The sequence below is a fragment of the Belonocnema kinseyi genome, chromosome 8 (genome assembly GCF_010883055.1).
Source record: "Belonocnema kinseyi isolate 2016_QV_RU_SX_M_011 chromosome 8, B_treatae_v1, whole genome shotgun sequence".
Taxonomy (NCBI): domain Eukaryota; kingdom Metazoa; phylum Arthropoda; class Insecta; order Hymenoptera; family Cynipidae; genus Belonocnema; species Belonocnema kinseyi.
Window position 1 is genome coordinate 75775009 of NC_046664.1, and position 22479 is coordinate 75797487.

Below are 22479 nucleotides of genomic sequence, written 5' to 3' on the forward strand. Positions count from 1 at the left end.
TTAAACATAAAATGTATCTAAGAATCGTGTAAACTGTAGAATTCACCCTCAAGTTTAAATTTCCCGCCGCTAGCAGAAGACAAAGACCAGGTGACTTTTGACGTGCGCATCACCTGTCGCAGTTAACCAGTTCCACCAATCCAATTTCTTTTCCTCCTAATTTCGCAAACAACCCCTTGAAAAAAGGGACTCTTTGTTGTGTTATGGGTGGATATGGGGGTCCGGGCTAGACAGTGCCACAACTCAATTTCACAAACACTAAACAGCTGGATTGGAGTGGAGTGACGACGCGATTAACCCAACAAACTTCAAAAACAAAAAAATCTACTCTCTCAAATGAAACTTTCGATAACAATGTTACACTTAACCTACGTTGGACCTTTGAATATCTAAATACGTTTGCAGTATGAGTCAGCTTTTTAATAAACATCGAGACTATTTATCATGTGCTAATGAAGTTTTTCTTCGTTTTCGTTTTGGTAAAAGTGCTATTGTTAAATCGACAGGTCATCTGGCTCTGATCCTAGGAATAATGCATTTTACTGCATGATGCCTAAGTTAAAAGGACTGCCAGTTTTCACCTTACCATCTAGTATCAAATTCTACGTCGACGATGTATCCTCTCATAAACAAATTTTGACTATCTACAATCCCTACGATTTTCGTCTCAAATTTCAAGGTGAGTCACATTTTTCTCTTATTTAAAAAGATATTTTACATTTTTGAATTTTTATGTTTTTTTCTTGTCTTTTTCATTGAAAGTGGCATTATTTTAACGAGTTCTAATTTTTTATTGTTCGGGGCTAGCCTGATCTTCGCGATAACTAAAGAAATAAATATATATTTTATTTGTTTATGCAGCATGTGTTATCACGTGAAAGCTATTATGTAAAGCGAGTGCATCAGAAGTTATTTTAAAACTTCGAATTTTAAATGTCTTGTCCGAAAATTGGGTCATTGAATTTAAAAATTTAGGTTTAGGTTTTTTTGTATTTTTTTTTTATATTCCAGAATTTTTGTCCATTTAAAGTAATAAACAATCAATTAAATTTACACTGCAAAATTGAGAACTTTGATCAGTTATAGAGTTCAAAGATTCAGATTAAATTCCAAAAATATAAATCCACGCTAACATTTTCAATACTCTAAATTAAAGAATCAAGCAATGAACTTTGACAAATTTCAAAATTATATTTTTTAAAGTAATTTTAAACTAGACAAGTTAAAAAATTAAAAATTAAATTGTTTTAACTTAACAATTTTTTAAATTAGAAATTAAATTATTTTCATTTTAAACAGTTTAAGCATTCCTCAAAAACTTAAAAAAATTTATTTGAAAATATTGAGAAATCTAGAAGTGGGTTTATATTTTTTAGGGTGGCCGCTGGACCGGGAATTTTTTTTACCGAGAAAAACGAGGAAATGACAGTGAATTTTTTTTATTGGGAATTTTACAAATTTGTAGAAGAAAAATCTGTCGTTGAATTGTTACGTTTTAAAATTATTTTATTATTTTTCTTAAAATGCGTGAATCAAAAATTTGTTACTTTAAAAATTTTCCCATTTAAAATTTTTATTTCTAAGCTCACATTTTTAATTTAAAGAATTTTTAAATGCTATCTTAAAGACTCGAACAAATAAAAAATAAAAGCCTTTGATCTTGAAAATTTTGATTAAAAAACATTTTTATTTAATAAATAAATAAAATTTTCTTTCATTTATCTGTACTTAAGTAATAAAAGTGTGACTGAAAGTTTAAAAAATATTTTGAACTTAAAAATAACTATATAATAATATATTTTTAATTAAAGGTTTTTATTCAATTAAAAATATTGTTTCAATCTAAAATATTCCATTATTTGTAAGTGAAATTTTTAAATTTTGATGTATAATTTACAAATGAACATTTGTATAAAAAATTTGAGCAATTTTAAGAGATATTTAGAAGTTTTAAAAAGATTAAAAATCATAATGCAAATTTTAGAAAGTTTTATTAAAATCTTCTAGAGTTTTTTTTTGAAAATTCTGTTTCAATCATTTATAAACTTTTTAAATATTCTCTTAAAATAATTTTTCGAAATGATTTTTTTTTTTAATTTTGCTATTAATTGCAAAGAAATTTTCTAAAATTTGCAGGATTTTCTGAAAATTGTAGAAAAAATTCAACTCATTTTGACGAATATTTAGAAGTTCTGAAAAATTTCCGAAATAATTAAAAATTTTAAACAAATTGAAAACAACTTCTAGATTTCTCAAGATCAAAATGAATTTTTTTTTAATTTTCCTAGGAATCTTAAGAAAATGTTTCTATTTTTTGAAGCCTTTCACAATTCTTGAACAAAATCTAATTTTTTTGTTTAAAATCTGCGAAAATCTTCATTTTGTTTTATATTAGTCTATCATTTCAAGTTTTACATTAAGTTTCAATTTTTTCAAAACTTCTACATATCTCTTAAAATTACTCAAATTACGCATAAAAATAATAAATTTTCAATCGTTATTCATACATCCAAATTGTAAAGAAAGTTTCTCAAATTTGCAAGATTTTCTGAAAATTGTAGAAAAAATTCAATTCATTTTGACAGATATTTAGAAGTTCTGAAAAAAATTCCAAAATAATTTTTAATTCAAAAACAATTTAAAACAACTTCTAGATTTCTCAAGATTTTGAAATTTTCCAAGAAATGTTTAAACTATTTAAAAAGAAAATAATTGAATTTCTCATTTAAGAAGTGTTTAGTTAAAAATTTTTCAATTTTCAATATTTGATGTTTCTAGCTTAAAATTACTTAAAGTTGTATAATTTTGAAAATTTTAAAGTTCATTGATTGATTTTTTAATTTAGAGAGCATTGAAAATGATAACGTGCATTTATATTTTTTTTATTTTGAAAAATGTTTGTACCTTCAATTTTATCCGCGTAAATTATTGAGCATTTGAATAAAAAATTTTAAATTAAAAACTTTTAAATTTCAATGTTAAAAGTTCAAAATTAATCAGTTCCACTTCCATACCGGGAATTTATTTCGATTAAAACGGTCACCCTGATTTTTCCAAATTTAAAATCATTGTTGGAATTTTTTCGAAACGTTAAATATATTTTTAAATGAGTTGAATTTTTGCTACAACTTTTAGAAAATCCTGCAAATTAAAGAAAAAATCCTTAAAATTTGAATCTATAAAAAATAATAGGAACCCTTATTATTTGTAGAAAAAGTTAGAGTAATTTTGAGAGATATTTAGAAGTTTTAAAAATATCAAAATTAAATTTAGAACTTGAAATGATTGCAAACCATTGACTCGAATATTGTGACTCGAAAAAATTGGGCTATTCGTACCGAAATTTTGATGCAATTACCCACAGCCGAATTTAAAACAAAATGCACATTTCAACCAAAAAATTGAGAAACTTTTTAAGAATTGTGAAAGGTTTAAAAAAAATAAAAACATTTCTCAAGATTTCTAGGAAAATTGAAAATGATTTTTCATTTTGAAAAATTATTGTAACAGAAAATTTAAAAGATTAAAAGAGATTTACAAAATTATCAATAACATAATCTGGAAGATTTTAAAGGATTTTTTTTTTAATTTGCAAGATTTTCCAAAAGTTTTAGGAAAAGTTCGGTTAATTTTAAAATGTATTTAGAAGTTCTAAACAAAAATGTTAACACACTTCTTTCCAATTACCTGAAGACATTTCAAGTTTTTAATTAATTTTGTATCTTTTCAAAACTGCAAAATATATCTTGATATTAATCAAATTTTGTTTACAAATAATAAAACGTGAATTTTTTAATGGCTAAGAAAACTAATACAAATAATATATTAATTAATTTATTCAACTTAATATAAAAAATAATATAAAGGAAGATCTAAAACTTTGAATTAAAAATATTTTGTTGATGAATCATTAAAATTGTTATTTAAAAATAAAATTATTGTTTAGTTTTTTATACTTTCATTATTTAAAAAACTGTCATTTCCCGGTTTTTCCCGGTCTCAGAAAATTCCCGGTTTCTCGGTAAAAATTCATATGTTTTTTAGTAGAAATTACATCTTTGATGGAAAAATAATCTATTTTGTAGAAAATTCGTCTTTTTTACTTAAAAAATTAACTGTTCTGTTGAGAATTCATATTTTCGGGTTCAAAATGTTTCGTGGTTGAAAATTTAACTATTTTCGAAACTCATATTTCGGGTTGACATTTTTTTAAGTGCGCCTTTTTTGTTTAAAAATTCAAATATTTGTTTGAACTTTTTTTTCTCTCAGAAGAACGACAGAAAAATGTTTCCTGGTTGAAAATTCATCTTTTTTTTCTTGATGATTCGTCTTTTTAGTTTAAAAATTCAGAATTTTTTTTTGAATTTTTTTTCTTTTGACAGAAAAATGTATTCAGGTTGGAAATTCAACTGTTTTCTAGATTCATATTTCGGGTTGAACATTTTTTTAGTTGATGCACCTTTTTAGATTAAAAATTCAAATATTTGTTTGAACTTTTTTTTCTCTCGACATAAGGACATAAAAATGTTGCTTGGTTGAAAATTCATAATTTTGGATTGAAAATCGCTTTTTAGAAGAGCCTTTTTAATTTATAAATTAAAATATTTGTTTGAACTTTTCTTCTCTGGAAAAATGGAAGAAAAATGTTTCCTGGTTAAAAATTAAACGGTTTTGTTGAAAATTCATATTTTCGTGTTCAAAATTCACCTGTTTTCTACATAATTCGCCTTTTTAGTTCAAAAATTAAAAAATTTGTTTGAATTTTTGTTTTCTCCACAGAAAAATGTTTCCTGGTTTAAATTCAACTTTTTTGTTGAAAATGCATATTTTCGGATTGAACATTCATCTGTTTTCTAGATGATTCGCCGTTTTAGTTGAAAAATTCAAAAAAAATTTGAACTTTTTTTTTCTCGACAGAAAAATGTTTCCAGGTTGAAAATTCAACTGTTTTGTTGAAAATTCATATTTTTTTATCGAAAATTCAAATTTTTGGTTAAAAATTCATATTTCGGGTTGAAAATTTCTTTTTAGATTCGTTATTTTAATTTAAAAATTTAAATATTTGAGCTTTTTTTCTCTCGACAGAACGACAGAAAAATGTTTCCTGGTTGAAAATTAAACGGTTTTATTAAAAATTCATATATTTTCGTGTTCAAAATTCATCTGTTTTCTACACAATTCGCCTTTTTAATTAAAAAATTTAAAAATTAGAACTTTTTTACTCTTGACAGAAAAATGTATCCTGGTTGAAAATTCCACTATTTTCAAAATTCATATTTCGAGTAGAACATTTTTTTTAGACGATGCGCTTTCTCAGTTTAAAAATTCAAATATTTGTTTGAATTTTTTTGTTGACAGAAGGACAGGGAAATACTTCTTGGTTAAAAATTCCACTGTTTTCAAAATTCATATTTCAGGTTGAAACTTTCTTTTTAGATGCGCCTTTTTAGTTTACAAATTCAAATATTTGTTTAGGCTTTTTTTTCTCACGACATAAGGATATAAAAATGTTGCTTGGTTGAAAATTAAACGGTTTGTTGAAAATTCATATTTCCGTATTCAAAATTCATCTGTTGTCTGGAAATTCGCCTTTATAGTTTAAAAGTTCAAAAATTTGTTTAAACTTTTTTTCTCTGAACAGAAAAATGTATCCTGGTTGAAAATTCGACTGTTTTCAAAATTCATATTTCGGGTTGAACATATTTTTTAGATGATGCGCCTTTTTAGTTTAAAAATTCAAATATTTGTTTGAACTTTTTTTCTCTTGGCAAAAAGATAGAATAGTGTAACCTGGTTGAAAATTGCTATTTTTTCGTGTTCAAAGTTCATCTATTTTCTAGATAATTCGCCTTTATAGTTTAAAAATTCAAAAATTTGTTTGAACTTTTTTTTCCTCTTGGCAGAAAAATGTATTCTGGTTGATAATTAAACTGTTTTGTTGAAAATTCAACTCTTTTTAAAATTAATATTTCGGGATGAACCTTTTTTTTAGATAATGCTCCTTTTTAGTTTATAAATTCAAATATTTGTTTGAATTTATTTTCTCTCGACAGAAAAATGTTTCCTGGTTGAAAATTCAGCTCCTTTGTTGAAAATTGGTATTTTGGGCCTAAAAAATTTACATTTTTGTCGAAGATCTGTTTTCTAGATGATTTGCTTTTTTATTTTCAAAATTCAACAATTTATTTCAACTTTTTTTCTCTCTTGACTGAAAAATTCTTCCTGGTTGAAATATCAACTACCTTTTTGTTTAATTCAAAATTGAACTATTTTGTTTGCAAATTATTCTTTTCAAATTTATTAAACAAACAAATCAAATTTAACTATTCTACGTTTAGTTTAAAATTTATATTTTTTTAGTTTAAAATTCAACTGAATTAATCTTCTTGGTGCCTAATGTATCTTTTTAATTAAAAAGTAATTTCGTTGGTTGAAAATTTAACTAGTCTGAAAATTTCTTATTTTTTTGTGTGCTAAAAATAGATTTTTTAACTAAAAATTTAAGTATTCCATTCTTGGTTGAAAATTGATCTTTTGTAATTGCAGGTTTACATATGTACTTGGTTCAAAATTCGTCTTTTTTTATAGAAAAATAATTTTTTTTGGTTTACAATGAATCTTTTTTATTTGAAAATTCAACACTGGTTAAATATTTGACTATTTTGTTCAAAAATCGTGTTTCTGTCTTAAAAATTGAACTATTTCTATAAACAATCCACCTATTTGCTTCAAAAAGAACAATTTTCTTAAAAATTCGTTTTTTTGGAAGAAAATTAATATTCTTCGTAAAAATTTATTTATGATCTTCAAATCAACAAAACTAAAGAATAAATAGTTCAGGAATTATTTAAAGTCGTTATCATAAAATAGAATCTCTTCCGAAACATCTTGTTTTCTGTCTTGATTTTCTGTTTATAATTCTTCAAAAATAAATGGTAGTTTTATAAAAATATAGTGAGATTGAGATTGTCAATTTTAAGTGTTTTAGCGGATTTTTTTAATCTAAAGGGGGGGGGGGATTAGGTAAGGAAAGATAAATATTATCTCTGATATTATTTAACAATTTAAATTTTTATTTGTCTAAATTGCTGCATTGAAGCGTCGAAAAAGCCTTTTTCTTATTTTTATCAAATTCTTTCTTTTCAGTATGCCTTGAAAAATCGGCACGTCGAGACAAATACACTGTCGTGGATTCGGAAGGAACCATAAAATCAAAATGCTGTGTCGATATTGTAATTCGACATTTATATGCTGTTGCGTCCAACGTCAATGTTGTAGACAGATTCAGCATAGATGTAGAATCGTTTCCAACAAAACAGGTACCTTCTATTTATAAATTTTGAAACTATTTATTGGTGCTTTCAAATTAATTATGTAAGAATTAATAATAATAAAATAATTTTTAATGCAAAATACAAATTTCGAATGACTATTTATTTGTTGAAAGTTTTTTAACACTCAAACTCGAATGATCTCAAATGTGTCAAAAAAAGAAACTAACAAATTTTTAGCAACATTTTTTATTTGATAGTATTTTATAAAATATTACGAAAAATTCTATTCTGTTCAAAAGATATCAGTGACATTGAAAAATCATTCAAAATTAATAAAATTGCCTTAAAAATCTTCAAAAATTATAGAAATATTTTCTCTCTGTTTTTACATTTTATAATTTACTCGTTTTTTTTTTAAATTTTCAATCTTGTATTGTTGAAACATTTTGCTTTAAAATCTTGTTTAAATTTCTTTTAAAATTCATTTTTCAGAATAAAAAATCATACAAATTTTTCCATGAATTTCAAGAAAAATGTGTTAAATCTTTTTAGAACTACTAAAGCATTTAAAAATCTGTTGTTTTTTCCTATTTCTTTTTAAATTCTGCAAAATTAAAAAAATTGCCCTAAAACTGTTGATAATTTTGTAATTAAAAAAAAATATTTCCTTAAAATTAATTATTTTTTCTTCGTTTTAAAGCTAATAAATATTTCTTAAACTGAATCGAATTTTCTCTAAAAATCGTTTAAACTCTTTTTCAATATTTTAGGAAATAATTTTTAATCTTTTTTAATTTTCTCTTATAATTTCCCTCTAATAAAATCAAAAATCATTTTTTAAATGTCCCAAGAATCTTAAGAACTTTTCTCTATTATTTTAAATCTTTTCAAAATTCCGAAATAGCTTCTCATTTTTTAAAACAATTTTTTAAATTTTCTTTTAAAATCATTTTTTTAAAATATAAAATCATTTGTAATTTTCCCAGGAACTTTAAGAAAATTAATAAACATAAATATAATTTTCCTAAGTTTTTCGATAAAATTCAAAAAGATTTTGGAAGATTTCAGATAGGTCAAAAGAGAATCTAGGCTATTTAAAAGAAAAAATTTTTTCACCAGAGTTTGCAAAACTTTAGAAAAAACGTGAGTCAGTTTAAAACATTAAAGACTTTTTTACGCTTGGAACATTTTCTAGATTTTTGCAAATATTTTAAAGCTTTAAAATATTTTTAATCTATTTTTTAAAATCCTAAATATCTTTTTGTTGCTTCACAATTTCGAAAATCTTATGCAATGTTTTAAAATATTTTAAAATATTCTCTTAAAATTTATTTTTCAATCCTGAAATCTTTCAACATTTTTCAGAAACCTTCAAATTTTATTTCGAAATCTTCAAAAAGCCACGTTTTGTTTTACGTTTTTTACATCTTTTCCAACTTTTATATATTTTTCAAATTTGCTAAATAATTCTAAATATTATTTAAAATGGTATGACCTTTTCCAAAATATTTGAAAAAGTTCTAAAAAATGTAAAAAAAACCTTTTCGGATTCGTTGTTGACAATTTTGGAAATCTTTTGTAAAATTTATAATCTTTTTTAGTATTTTCTTTAAATATATTTTCTAAAATAAAAAATCATGAATCTTAAAAAAAAATTTAATCTTTTTAGAACTAGTAAAGCATTAAAAAATCTTTTGAAATTATTTGGTTTTTTCATATGACAAAAAGTTTTTTTTTCAAAATATATATTTTTGTTAATTTCTTAACATCTTTAAGAGTTTATATTATTTTTTCTTCGTTTTAAAGCTAATAAATATTTCTTAAACTTAATCGAATTTTCTCTAAAAATCTTTTAAACTCTTTTTCAATATTTTAGGAAATAATTTTTAATCTTTTTTAATTTTCTCTTATAATTTCCCTCTAATAAAAATAAAAATAATTTTTTCACATGTCCCAAGAATCTTAAGAACTTTTCTCTATTATTTTAAATCTTTTCAAAATTTCTAAATAGCTTCTCATTTTTTTTTTTACAAAATTTGCAAAAATCTACATTTTGTTTAAAAAGTTTGAAAATGTTTTTAAAACCTCGAAATATTTCTTAAACTTACTAGAATTATTAATATATAATTTTCTTGCAAAATTCAAAAATTTTGCTTTAAAATCTTCGACATTATGTTTGGAAATTAAGGAAATCATTTGAAATATTTCCAAATCTTTTCCAATTTTCTCGTAAAATTATTTATTTTAAATATAAAATCATTTGGAATTTTACCAGGAATTTTAAGAAAATTGATAAATATGAATTTAATTTTCCTAAGTTTTTCGATAAAATTCAGGTAGTTTTTAAAAGATTTCAGATAGTTCAAAAGAGAATCTTTAAAATATTGTAAATCCAAATTTGATTTCGAAATCTTCAAAAAGCCACGTTTTGTTTTAAGTTTTTTTTTTAATCTTTCCCAACTTTTATATATTTTTCAAATTTTTTAAAAAACTTTTAAAAATTCTTCGAAATGGTATGAATTTTTCCACAATATTTGAAAAAGTTCTGAAAAATAAATAAAAAACCCTTTTCGCATCCGTTTTTGACAATTTTGGAAATCTTTTGCAAGATTTTGAAATCTTTTAAGTATTTTCTTTAAATAAATTTTCCAAAATAAAAAATCATGAGGTGTTTCTCAGAAATCTGAAGAAATTTTCGTCATACTCTTGAAAACTTTCGAAATTCTTAAAAACCTTCTTAATTTTTGTTTTTTAATCTTAATTAATTAATATTTTTTAAAAATGTGTTGAAATCTTTTTAAGTTTCAAATTATCTTCATAACTTTCTAAAAATTGTAAATGTCTTAAAATTATTCGAATTTTTCTAAAAATTTGCCTTAAAATCTTCAACATTCTTTTACGAAATTTCAGGAAATCATTTGAATTGTTTAAAAATATTTGCGTGACATTATTTTCAAAATAATAAATAAATTTAAAATCTTAAAAAGTCGACATTATATATTTTTTTAAATTTTGAAATGTTTTCAAATGTTCAATTATTTTAGAATCATTTCGAAAATTCTAAAACCCTGAAATATCTTTAAAAATAATTTAAAAATTGTCTAAAATAATTTTAAATCCTGCAAAAATTAAAAAATTATACCTGATAATCAAAGTCTAAATAACAATCTGGAAGTTTTTGTCCCAAATTTAATTTTTCTCATCTCTTTGAAAGTCTGCAAAAGTTTACAAATTATAGTTGGATGGTTAAAGAATCATTTTCCATTTAAATTTTTTCTTTCAGTGATCAGTTTTTAGAATTAAAACTCCTTATTTGGAAATTTCGGTTTACAAAATTTCAGAAATTTCAAAAGAATAAACTGAAATCAACCACTTAAAATTGTATTTACGCAGTATGCAACCAGTTTTATTAGATAGGATTAATTTTTATGTTTCAAATTAAAATTATTTCTTGAAAAAAAGATCCTACTCCATCTTCACTCCATTGGGAATCGAACCAAAAAATTTCTGAATATCGATCAAGTTAAGGATCTTCAATAACGGAAAATGCTTAACGTCTTAATAAGACTAGATGGAAAATAATATTTTTCAAATTAAAATTATTTCTTGAAATAAATAAATATAGATAAATAAATTAATATAATATAAATAGATAAATTAAAAAATAATTTTTATGTTTTAGTTCAGCGGTAGACAAATAATCACAGCAACATTGCTCAGTACCAAAGAAAATGTCGGAAGGGAAACTCCCGAAATCGACGCTTTTCAGCAATTTCCTAGGAGTGAAATTAAACATACACAACCGTCTTATGCACTAATCGCACAAAATAGAAACGTCGATAGTAAGTAATACGCCGCAAATCAAAATAATAATTTGCAATCAAATCTTAAATAAATTTTCAAGCTCGCCCAATATCTAATCTGAAATTTTCTTTCAAATTTTGAATTTATAATTAAAATTTGATTGTTTTTAGAGGGAACAAATTACGTGGCACTAATAGCAGGACTAATTTGTATAGCTGGTTTATTTCTTCCAACTGAAGGAGAAGGAAATCCCAATATACCAGAGTGCCTACACCTCGCCGTAAATTTCAAGCTGATATTTGCATTTGTTCTAGGTATTTATGTTTAAAAATTATTCTAAAAAAAATTTTTAAAACAGTTTAACCTAAAGGTAAAAAGAATCTTAATTCTTTATTGTAAAAACTTACTATTTAAAGCTCTCTTGAATCGTTCCAATTTTCGTAGTACTTTTTAAAAAAAAAAACTTTTCGGCAAACTATAGTCCTTTTTTGTGGTAAACATTCTTTTGAGTAGCTTTCAAAAATTGATTAAACCCCTCTGAAATTTTGACAGAAAAATACTTCAGAAAAAATTCATTAAGATTGAAGATTGAAAAATAGGTATACGGTAGAATTCAAAAAATACGGATCTTTAGGTTTTTGTAAAATCTTTTGCATCGGTAGAGAGATTTTGATTTCATTCTTGACTATTTTTTTTTCTTAAATTTTAAGAATTAAAATAATATTATTGATTGCTTCATTTTAAATTAAAAAAAGACTAAAATTGTTTTAATTTTAAATTATAAGAACTGAATTAGAAATAAAAATACTCAAAGTGAACATTCTTAATTGAAGAATGATTCAACAATTTTGTAAATTTTCAAAATTATATTATTATAAACAATCTCAAGTTAGAAATATTAAAAATTTAAATGAAGATTACAATTTTATTAACCCAGCCCTTTTTAAATTAGAAGTTTAATTATTTTAAAACCTTAAAAATTAATAATTATTCAATTTTTATTTATATATCAAAATTTCTTAAAATCGTCTGGTAAATTCTTTTAAAATTATTATTTTTTTTTAGTAAAAAATTACATTATCCTAAAACTTTTTGAAAATCCTCTTTTAAAAAACTTTTGATTGTCTCTTAAACTTTAAGATTTTTGTTAAATGTAAAATTCTAAAAAAAAAAATGAATTTTCAGTCCTAAAGAACTGAATTTTTTTTAACTAAAAAAGTTATATTTTTAATAAAAAATGGAATAGTTCAAGTTTAATTTGAACAAAAATTCTTTTGAATAAAAGAAACTTATTTTCTACGAACCAGTAAAATTTTTAAAAACAACTATTTAATTTTTCAACCAAATAATTCAATTTCCAGGTAAAAAATTAAATGAATTTTCAACAAATTAGTTCAATTTTCAACTAAAACTATGAATCTTCAATTTAAAAAATTCATTTTCAAGAAAGGAGTTAAAATTGCAACAAAACCGTTGCATTTTTAACAATAACAAAAAATTACTTTCCACCAAAAATTACGAATTTTCAAGAAAATACATCAGTTTTCCACCGAACTATTAAAATTTCAAGCGAAAAATGTGAATTTTGAACAAAAAAGTTAATTTGCAACCAAAACAGATTAATTTTTAACCAGAAAGTTGCCTTTTTAAATTAAAATAATAAAATTTTGAACAAAAAAAAATGGACAATTTATCTTTTTTAAATGAAAAATCGTATTTTTTAAGTAGAAATTAATCTTCATGGTTGAAAATTGATTTTTTTTGTGAAAAATTGAATGATTCTAGTGAAATATTGACTGTTTAATTATATAATCTGACCTTTGTTTGAAAATGTAATTATTTTTTTTTAATATTTATTTTTTTGTTGATTTTTTTTCTGAAAATGTAGTAATTCCAATTAAATATTTCATAATTTTAGTTGAAAATTTATCTCCTTATATGATAATTTGACTATTCAAGATTTGTCGGTCTGCTGAGAAATTAGTTTTTTTTTTATTGAATATTTAAACATTCCATGTTTGATTGAAAATTCACCAGTTTTTGGTGGAAAATGGAAATTTTTAGTTTAAAATTCAATATATATGTATATATAAAAAATGGTATTTTTTTAGTTGAAAATTTAACTATTTAGTTGAAAACTTTTTTATTTTATTGAAAACTTTTTTTTGGTAAAACAATTCATTTTTGGTAACAAAAATCATTTTTTCGGGGGTTGAAAATTCAACTACTCCGGTTATAGATTAATAATTTTCGATAAAAACTCATTTTTTCGGTTTAAAATTCAACTATTCCAGTTGAAAATTGTTCTGTTTAAGATCAAAATTTTACTGATTGGTTGAAAATTCGTCTTTTTCAGTTAGAAATTCATTTATTTTGTTGATAATTGATTTATTTGGTTAAAAATCATATATTTTTTAAATTAATTTTTCTGGGTGTTGAAAGTTTAGCTTATTCCATTTTAGGATTGATCATTTTAGTTAAAAAGTAATTTTTTTTAGTCATCTATTCCAGTTGAAAATTCATCAGTTTGGCAGAAAATTAATTTTTCCAACTGAAAATTGAACTATGTGGTTGAAAATTTGTCTTTTTAAGGTAAAAATTCAACTATTTTTGTGAAATAAAATTTTGTTAAAAATCATATTTTTATGGAAAACAAAATTTCCTGGGTGTTGAAAATGCAACTTACTCCATTTCAGGATTTATCACTTTAGTTAAAAATTAATTTCTTATTTTTTTTTTTAATTTATCTATTTCAGTTAAAAATTCATCAGTTTGGCGGAAAATTAATTTTTCCAACTGAAAATTGAACTATTCCATTGCTGGTTGTAAATTTATATTTTTTAGTTTAAAATCCAACTATTTGGTTGAAAATTTGTCTTTCTTAGTTTGAAATTCATTTATTTTGTTAAAAATCATATTTTTTGGAATAAAAATAATTTTTCTGGGTGTTGAAAATTCAACTTCTCCATTTCAGGATTACTTATTTTAGTTAAAAATTAATTTATTATTTTTTTATTTTATCAATTCCAGTTGAAAATTCATCAGTTTGGCGGAAAATTAATTTTTCCAACTGAAAATTGAACTATTGCCTTTTTGATTGAAAACTGATATTTTTTATTTAAAAATTCAACTATTTTTGTCGAAATTTATTTATTTTGTCAAGAATCGTATTTTTTGGGAAAAAATTAATTTTTCTGGGTGTTGAAAATTCAACTTACTCCATTTCAGGATTGATAATTTTAGTTAAAAATTAATTTCTTTATTTTTAAATTAATCTATTCTAGTTGAAAATTTATCAGTTTGGCGGGAAATTAATTTTTCCAAATGAAAATTTAACTATTCCCTTTTTGGTTGAAAAGTTATGTTTTTAGTTCAAAATTCAAGTATTTGGTTGAAAATTTGTCTTCAGTTAAAAATTCAACTATTTTTGTGATATTTTATTTATTTTGTTAAAAATCGTATTTTTTTTTGGAAAAAACTTAATTTTTCTGAGTGTTCAAAATTTAACTCACTTCATTTCAAGATTGATCATTTTATTTAAAAATTAATTCCTTTTTTTTTAATTTATCTATTCCAGTTGAAAATTCATCAGTTTGGCGGAAAATTAATGTTTCTGTCTGAAAATTGAACTATTCTCTTTTTGGTTGAAAACTTGTATTTTTAAGTTAAAAATTCAAATATTTTTATGAAAATTGATTTATTTTTAAGTTAAAAATCTTTTTTATTTGGAAAAAATTAATTTTTCTTTGTGTTGAAAATTCAACTTACTCTATTTCAGGATTGATAATTTTAGTTAAAAATTAATTTCTTTTTTTTTTTTAAATTTATCCATTCCAGTTGAAAATTCATCAGTGTAGCGGAAAATTAATTTTTCCAACTTAAAATTGTACTATTGCCTTATTGATTAAAAACTTATATTTTTTATTTGAAAATTTAATTATTTGTTTGAAAATTCATTTATTTTGTTGAAAATTTATTTATTTTGTTAAAAATAATATTTTTTTGAAAAAAAATTTCCGGGTGTTGAAAAATCAACTTACTTCATTTCAGGATTCATCGTTTTAGTTAAAAATTAATTTCTTTCCTTTAAATTTATCTATTCCATTTGAAAATTTATCAGTTTGGCGGAAAATTTAATTTTTCCAACTGATGATTCAATTATTCTATTGTTGGTTGAAAATTGATATTTTTTAGTTCAAAATTCAACTATTTTTTTATTAAATTTTATTTATTTTGTTAAAAACAGTATTTTTTTGGAAAAAAAATTTCCCGGTGTTGAAAAATCAACTTACTCCATTTCAGGATTGATAATTTTAGTTAAAAATTAATTAATTAATTTTTTTTTAAATTTATCTGTTCCAGTTGAAAATTTATCAGTTTGGCGGAAAATTTAATTTTTCCAACTGAAGATTCAATTATTTCATTGTTGGTTGAAAATCGATATTTTTTAGTACAAAATTCAACTATTTGGTTGAAAATTTGTCTTTCTAATTTAAAAATTCAACTTTTTTTTTTTTTGAAAATTTATTTATTTTGTTAACTGCTATCGTATTTTTTTGTAAAAAACTTAATTTTTCTGGGTGTTGAAAATTTAACTCACTCATTTTTGTGATATTTTATTTATTTTGTTAAAAATCGTACTTTTTGGAAAAACATTAATTTTTCTGGTTGTGGAAAATTCAACTTACTCCATTTCAGGATTATGTATCTCAGTTAAAAATTAATTTTTTTTTAATTTATCTATTCCAGTTGAAAATTCATCAATTTGGCGGAAAATTGAACTATTCCCTTTTTGGTTGAAAACTTGTATTTTTAAGTTGAACATTCAAATATTTTTATGAAAATTCAGTTATTCAGTTTAAAATCATATTTTTTGGAAAAAAAATAAATTTTTCTGGGTGATTATTTTAGTTAAAAATTAATTTCTTTATTTTTAAATTGATCTATTCCAGTTGAAAATTCATCAGTTTAGCGGAAAATTAATTTTTCCAACTTAAAATTGAACTATTGCCATTTTGATTGAAAAAAAAAAATTTTATTTCAAAATTCAACTATTTGTTTGAAAATTTATTTATTTTGTTGAAAATTTATTTATTTTGTTGAAAATAATTTTTTTTTGGAAAAAAAATTTCCGGGTGTTGAAAAATCAACTTACTCCATTTCAGGATTGATCATTTTAGTTAAAAATTAATTTTTTCTTTTTTTTTTTTAATTTATCTATTTCAGTTAAAAATTTATCAGTTTGGCGGAAAATTAATTTTCCCGACTGAAAATTCAACTATTCCATTGTTGGTTGAAAATTGATATTTTTTAGTTCAAATTTCTACTATTTGGTTGAAAATTTGTCTTTATAATTAAAAAATTCAACTATTTTTTTTAAATTTATTTATTTTGCTAACTGCTATCGTATTTTTTTGGAAAAAACTTAATTTTTCTGGGTGTTGAAAATTTAACTCACTTTATTTTAGGATTGATCATTTTAGTTAAAAATTAATTTCTTTATTTTCCAGTTGAAAATTCATCAGTTTGGCGGAAAATTAATTTTTCCAACTTAAAATTGAACTATTCCCTTTTTGATTGAAAACTTATATTTTTTAATTCAAAATTTAACAATTTGTTTGAAAATTTATTTATTTTGTTAAAAATAATATTTTTTTGGGGAAAAAATTAATTTTTCTGGGTGTTGAAAAATCAACTTACTCCATTTCAGGATTGATCATTTTAGTTAAAAATTAATTTCTTTTTTTTTTTTAATTTATCTATTCCAGTTGAAATTGATCAGTTTGGCGGAAAATTAATTTTTCCAACTGAAAATTGAACTATTCCATTGCTGGTTGAAAATTTATATTTTTTAGTTCAAAATTCAATTCTTTTTTTGAAATTTTATTTATTTGGTTAAAAATCTTATTTTTTTTTTTGGAAAAAACTTAATTTTTCTGTGTGTTGAAAATTGAACTCACTTCATTTCAGGATTGATCATTTTAGTTAAAAAGTAATGTCTTCTTTTTTTTAATTTATCTATTTCAGTTAAAAATTCAACAGTTTGGTGGAAAATTAATTTTTCCGACTGAAAATTGAACTATTCCCTTTTTGGTTGAAAACTTGTATTTTTAAGTTAAAAATTTAACTATTTTTTTTTTGAAAATTTATTTATTTTGTTAACTGCTATCGTATTTTTTAGGTAAAAACTTAATTTTTCTGTACCAACATTTTAAAAGATTTCATAAATATTTCCAATAAAGTAATGCTTTTAAATTAATACAAAAGATTGATAAAATATTTCAATGATTTCATAAAGATTTAAAATTCAAATATTTCAAAAAACATACAGTACACTAGATTTCAAAGATTTCAAAACATTTTACAAAGATTTCAAAAGATTTCACAAAGATTTCTAACATTTCACAAAGATTTCAAAACATTACACGGAGATTTAAAATATTTTAATGAGTTTAATTAATTAATACTTTTGGAAGATTTCAAGGATTTTAAATATTAATAGTAAAATAGTAAATCAGATTTCTAAGATTTCAGAACATTTTACAGATTTACAATAATTTCAATTATTTACAAAATTTCAAAAGATTTCAAATATTTTAATGTTTTTCAAATGAATACAAAAGATTTCAGAAAGATTTTACAAATATTTCAAAGGTTTCATCAAAATTTCATGGAGATGTCAAAAGATTTCAAGAATTTTGAAGATTTTAAAAAGGGTTTTAACCAGGCACCAGATTTCAAAAAATTTCAAAATTTTTAGAATATATCAAAAGATTTCCCAAAAATTTGAAATAGTTAAATGATTACAAAGAAATGCAAAAGATTTTACAAATATTTCGAAGAATCCATAAGGATTTCAAACGATTTCAAAAATTTTAAAGATTTCACAGATTCCAAACATTTCAAAATTTTTAGAATATTTCAAAATATTTAACACAGATTTTAAATATTTCAATGATTTCAAACAAATGCAAAAGATATAATTCGCAAAAATATAAAATATTTTCAAGATCTTAAACTAGTTCACATTTTGTTTAGAAAATTTCAAAATGTTTCGAAAAAGTTTTAAATATTCCAGTGATTTCAAACAAATACAAAAGATGTAATAAAGATTTTACAATTATTTCAAAGAATTTATAAGGAAATCAAGCATGTACAATTTTTTAGAAGATATCAAAGATTTCAGAACTTTTCAAAGTTTTCAAACAATTTCAAAAGGTTTCAAGAAATTTGAGAAAATTTCAAAAGATTTCAATGGCTTCAAACGAATACAAAAGTTTTCGCAAAAAAAGGTTAAAGAAGGATTTCACAAATATTTCGAATATTTCATAAGGGTTTAAAAAATTCAAGTGTTTCAAAGATTTTACAAAAATTCTAGAAGATTTCAAAATATTTCGCAAATATTTCTCAGAGATTTCAAGAATTCACAAAAATTTTAAATACTTCAAAATATAGCAAAGAATTCACAAAGATTTAAAAAGATTTAAAAATTTTACAAAGATTAAAAAAATTTTAAGGATTCATAAAGAAGACTTATGTTCGCAAAAAATTAAGAATTTGGTTATTTATGGTTCCGCTTTCTTTAGAAATTGTTAGCCATTAATGAAATGAAATGTTTCATCTTTTAAATGGTTATTTGCTTATTTAATTTAAAAAAGAGACCTGAAAAATTTATTTCTTGACCAGGAAAACCGTATAATTTTATATTTTTTTATTTTATAATTTTTTTAGTGGAAAACTCATCTTGTGCTTAAGTATTTTATTATTGCATGAAAATTTTAATTATTTCTATAAGAATTGTTCTATAAGAACAATTTTATGATTTCTTTGAAAAGTCAATAATTTGGTCATGAAAGAATTTATTTTGTTTCGTAATTTTCTGTTAACAATTCAACTAGCTTTGTTAAAAAATTCCTTTGTTTTTGGTATTGGAAATTTCACTGTTTTGTTGTAAATCGCTTTTTTAATATTAATTTTGTAAAGAAAATGCACCTATTGCATTTTTGTTAGCAAATTTATATTTTTCAGGTATATTATGGAATTTTCTTTTTTTTTAATAGATCCTTTTGATTGAAAAATTATTTTTTAATATTTTTGTTTAGTTAAAAATTCCTTTTTTTAAGTTTAATCATTTCAGTTGAAAATTAATTTCTCAGTCTTTTTTTTGGGAAAAATGTAATTTTTAAAATTTTTTTTATTTTGCAAATTTAATTACTTAGTTGAAAGTGGAACTGTTTTGTTAAAAATTCAATCTTTTGTTTGATGATTCAAAATTAAATTGAAAACTCTTTATCTTTGTTAAAAATTGAACTATTTTCTTGATTTTTTTTTTATTTTCGTTGAGGATTTGTCATTTTAGTTTAAACCTCATTTTTCAATAAAAATTAAACCATTATGTTGGAAATTCTTTTTTTTTATTTTGATACTTAATTCCTTGAAGTGAAAATTTAACGATTCAATAATTTATCGGTGAATATTAATCTTTTTCGTGAAAATTTAATCTTTTTGGTTGGAAATTTATGTCTTTGGTTGATTTTTTTTATTCGAAATTAACGTTTTAAACCAGAAATGTAAATATTCCATTTTTTGCTGAATATTAATTTTTTGTTAAAAATTCAACTATTTTTTTGAAAATTTATTTATTTTGTTATTTTGTTAAACAAATTAAAACCTTTTGTTTCAGGAATGGCCACAATCATCACATTGAGGCTTTAATTTAAGGGCACAATTAACTTCCCTTTCGACATAAGATGTAGATAAATTCCTACTACAAGTGTAGTAAATTACATCTCTTAATCTCAGGTGACAAGTGAGTGACAAAAATGCATCTGGGAAATGCATCGCGAATTTTAAACCATCGACTATGTACGAAATCTTGTTTCCTTTTCGACTGAACCAGTAAATCGTCATAATGCAAATGAATATTTATACACTTTACCATATAATATTGTATGTGTCGACTGTTTACATTTATGATTTTCGAGTTTTTTTTTTATACACTTGATCTCTAGAATATATTTTACGAAGAATGTCTTGCGTGTATGTACAAAGTCTTTCCTAAGTTAAAATGGTCGGAATTTGATCCCATTGGCTGGATGTACTCAAGAAAAAGGCTCCAGAAAAAAATTACTTTTACGTTTTTTTGGAATGGAGGAAATTCTTTCGATTCTAAGATTTGAAACTAACGCGTTTTTGGTTGTGTTACTGTCGGGATTTTACTATTTCTCAAGAAAATGAAAGTTGTACCGCAATCCTTTCATCAAAGGAATTTTATGTGCTACAGTGATCCTGATCAAATTTTTTACTTCTACTTGTAACATTTACAAATATACTGTGTATATTATTGTACTTAAAGTTTTTTATTCATTATTTTTCTGATTACGAATTTTAAAGTAATTTTTAACATTTTTTTAACGGAATCTTCAGATTTACAGGGCTATTTTTAAAAGGTGAACAAAAATGACGAATTTTTAACCCAGGAAGTGAAGAATCTTAGGGTAGCTGTTTTAATCGACGAAATCAATTTTCGGTTTTTTCCCGGTTTGCAAACATTTTTCACGGTCAATGAAATTAAAAAAATAGAGCTGTAAAACTAAAAAATTTTCCACTTTAGGTAATAAAAACTGAGCTGCAAATGAAAGCACTCAAAGTGGAACTCTTAAATTTTGAACTTTTAAATTAAAAAGTTTTAAATTAAAAAATGCATTCAAATGCTCCATTTCAGGACTGATCATTTTAGTTTAAAATGATTATTATTTTTTTTAATTTATCTATTCCAGTTGAAAATTTATCAGTTTGGCGGAAAATTTAAATTTTCCAACTAAAGATTCAACTATTCCATTGTTGGTTGAAAATTGATATTTTTTAGTTCAAAATTCAACTATTTTTTTGAAATTTTATTTATTTTGTTAAAAATCGTTTTTTTTTTGGAAAAGACTTAATTTTTTTGGGTGTTGAAAATTTAACTCACTTCATTTCAGGATTGATCATTTTAGTTAAAAAGTAATTTCTTCTCTTTTTTTAAATTTATCTATTTCAGTTAAAAATTCATCAGTTTTGGCGGAAAATTAATTTTTCCGACTGAAAATTGAACTATTCCCTTTTTGGTTGAAAACTTGTATTTTTAAGTTAAAAATTCAACTATTTTGTTGAAAATTTATTTATTTTGTTAACTGCTATCGTATTTTTTTGGAAAAACTTTAATTTTTCTGTACCAACATTTTAAAATATTTCAGAAATATGTCCAATAAAGTAATGCTTTTAAATTAATACAAAAGATTTATAAGATATTTCAATGATTTCATAAAGATTTTAAATTCAAATATTTTAAAAACGATACAATACACTAGATTTCAAAGATTTCACAAAGATTTCTAACATTTCACAAAGATTTCAAAAAGTTACACGGAGATTTCAAATATTTTAATGAGTTTAAATGAGTACAAAAGTTTTCAAGATTTCTAAGATTTCAAAACATTTTACAGATTTACAATGATTTCAATTATTTACAAAATTTCAAAAGATATCAAATATTTTAATGTTTTCAAATGAATACAAAAGATTTCAGAAAGATTTCACAAATATTTCAAAGGTTTCATCAAAATTTCATAGAGATGTCAAAAGATTTCAAGAATTTTGAAGATTTTAAAAAGGGTTTTAACCAGACATCAGATTTCAAAAAATTTCAAAATTTTTAGAATATATCAAAAGATTTCACAAAAATTTGAAATAGTTAAATGATTACAAAGGAATGCAAAAGATTTTACAAATATTTCGAAGAATCCATAAGGATTTCAAACGATTTCAAGAATTTTAAATTATTTCCGCGTATAAAATTGAAGGTACTAACACTTTTCAATATAAAAAAATATAAATCCACGTTATCATTTTCAATGTTCTAAATTTAAAAAACAATCAAATCCAAGGTCTTTTCCAAGTTTTCCAGATAAAGAAATCAAGTTTTTGCTGGTGTACTTTTTATACATAAAATAATAAATAACCGTTTTTTATACATGTAAACGATGAAAAATTCCATTTTTTTATTGGCCAACAATTTCTAAAGAAAGCAGAATAAAAAAATTCTTAATATTTTGCGAACAAAAGTCGTATTTTTAAAATGTTTGGGAGTGTTTTAAGCTTTCTGTAAAATCATTAAGAAATTTGGAAACCTTTGTGAATTTGTTGAAAAATTTAGAAGCATTAAAAACCTTTGTGAAATCTTGAAATTTCTGTGGAATCTTTGTAAAATTGTTATAAAATCTTTCAAATCCTTGACATGTTTGAAATCCTTAAATTCTTTGAAAACTTTGTGAAATATTTTGAAATCTTTATGAAATATTTGTAAAATATTTCTTTAATCGTTCGTTGTAAAAACTTTTGTATTCGTATGGAATAATTGAAT

At 22.6% G+C, this 22479-nt stretch overlaps 1 protein-coding gene across 2 annotated transcripts; it reads left to right on the forward strand.

The window, feature by feature from the left end:
• Positions 1-136: 136 nt before the first annotated feature.
• On the forward strand, positions 137-20426 carry LOC117178917 (motile sperm domain-containing protein 1-like). Of its 2 annotated transcripts, XM_033370467.1 has the most exons (6): positions 138-404; positions 507-679; positions 7147-7319; positions 10957-11116; positions 11249-11392; positions 19762-20426. In XM_033370467.1, exons 2-6 carry the CDS (start codon positions 547-549, stop codon positions 19791-19793), a joined length of 642 nt encoding a protein of 213 aa, XP_033226358.1. In that variant the 5' UTR covers positions 138-404; positions 507-546; the 3' UTR covers positions 19794-20426. The 2 variants fall into 2 exon arrangements, with proteins under 2 accessions (XP_033226357.1, XP_033226358.1); XM_033370466.1 differs by having other exon boundaries at positions 137-679.
• Positions 20427-22479: the final 2053 nt, after the last annotated feature.

Excerpts from the sequence above, each read along its gene's own strand:
- LOC117178917 (XM_033370466.1), top strand. The coding sequence starts at position 547 with ATGATGCCTAAGTTAAAAGGACTGCCAGTTTTCACCTTACCATCTAGT. Across the intron at positions 7,320-10,956 it reads AATCGTTTCCAACAAAACAG|TTCAGCGGTAGACAAATAAT; the intron begins GTACCTTCTATT and ends TTTATGTTTTAG. Across the intron at positions 11,393-19,761 it reads GATATTTGCATTTGTTCTAG|GAATGGCCACAATCATCACA; the intron begins GTATTTATGTTT and ends CTTTTGTTTCAG.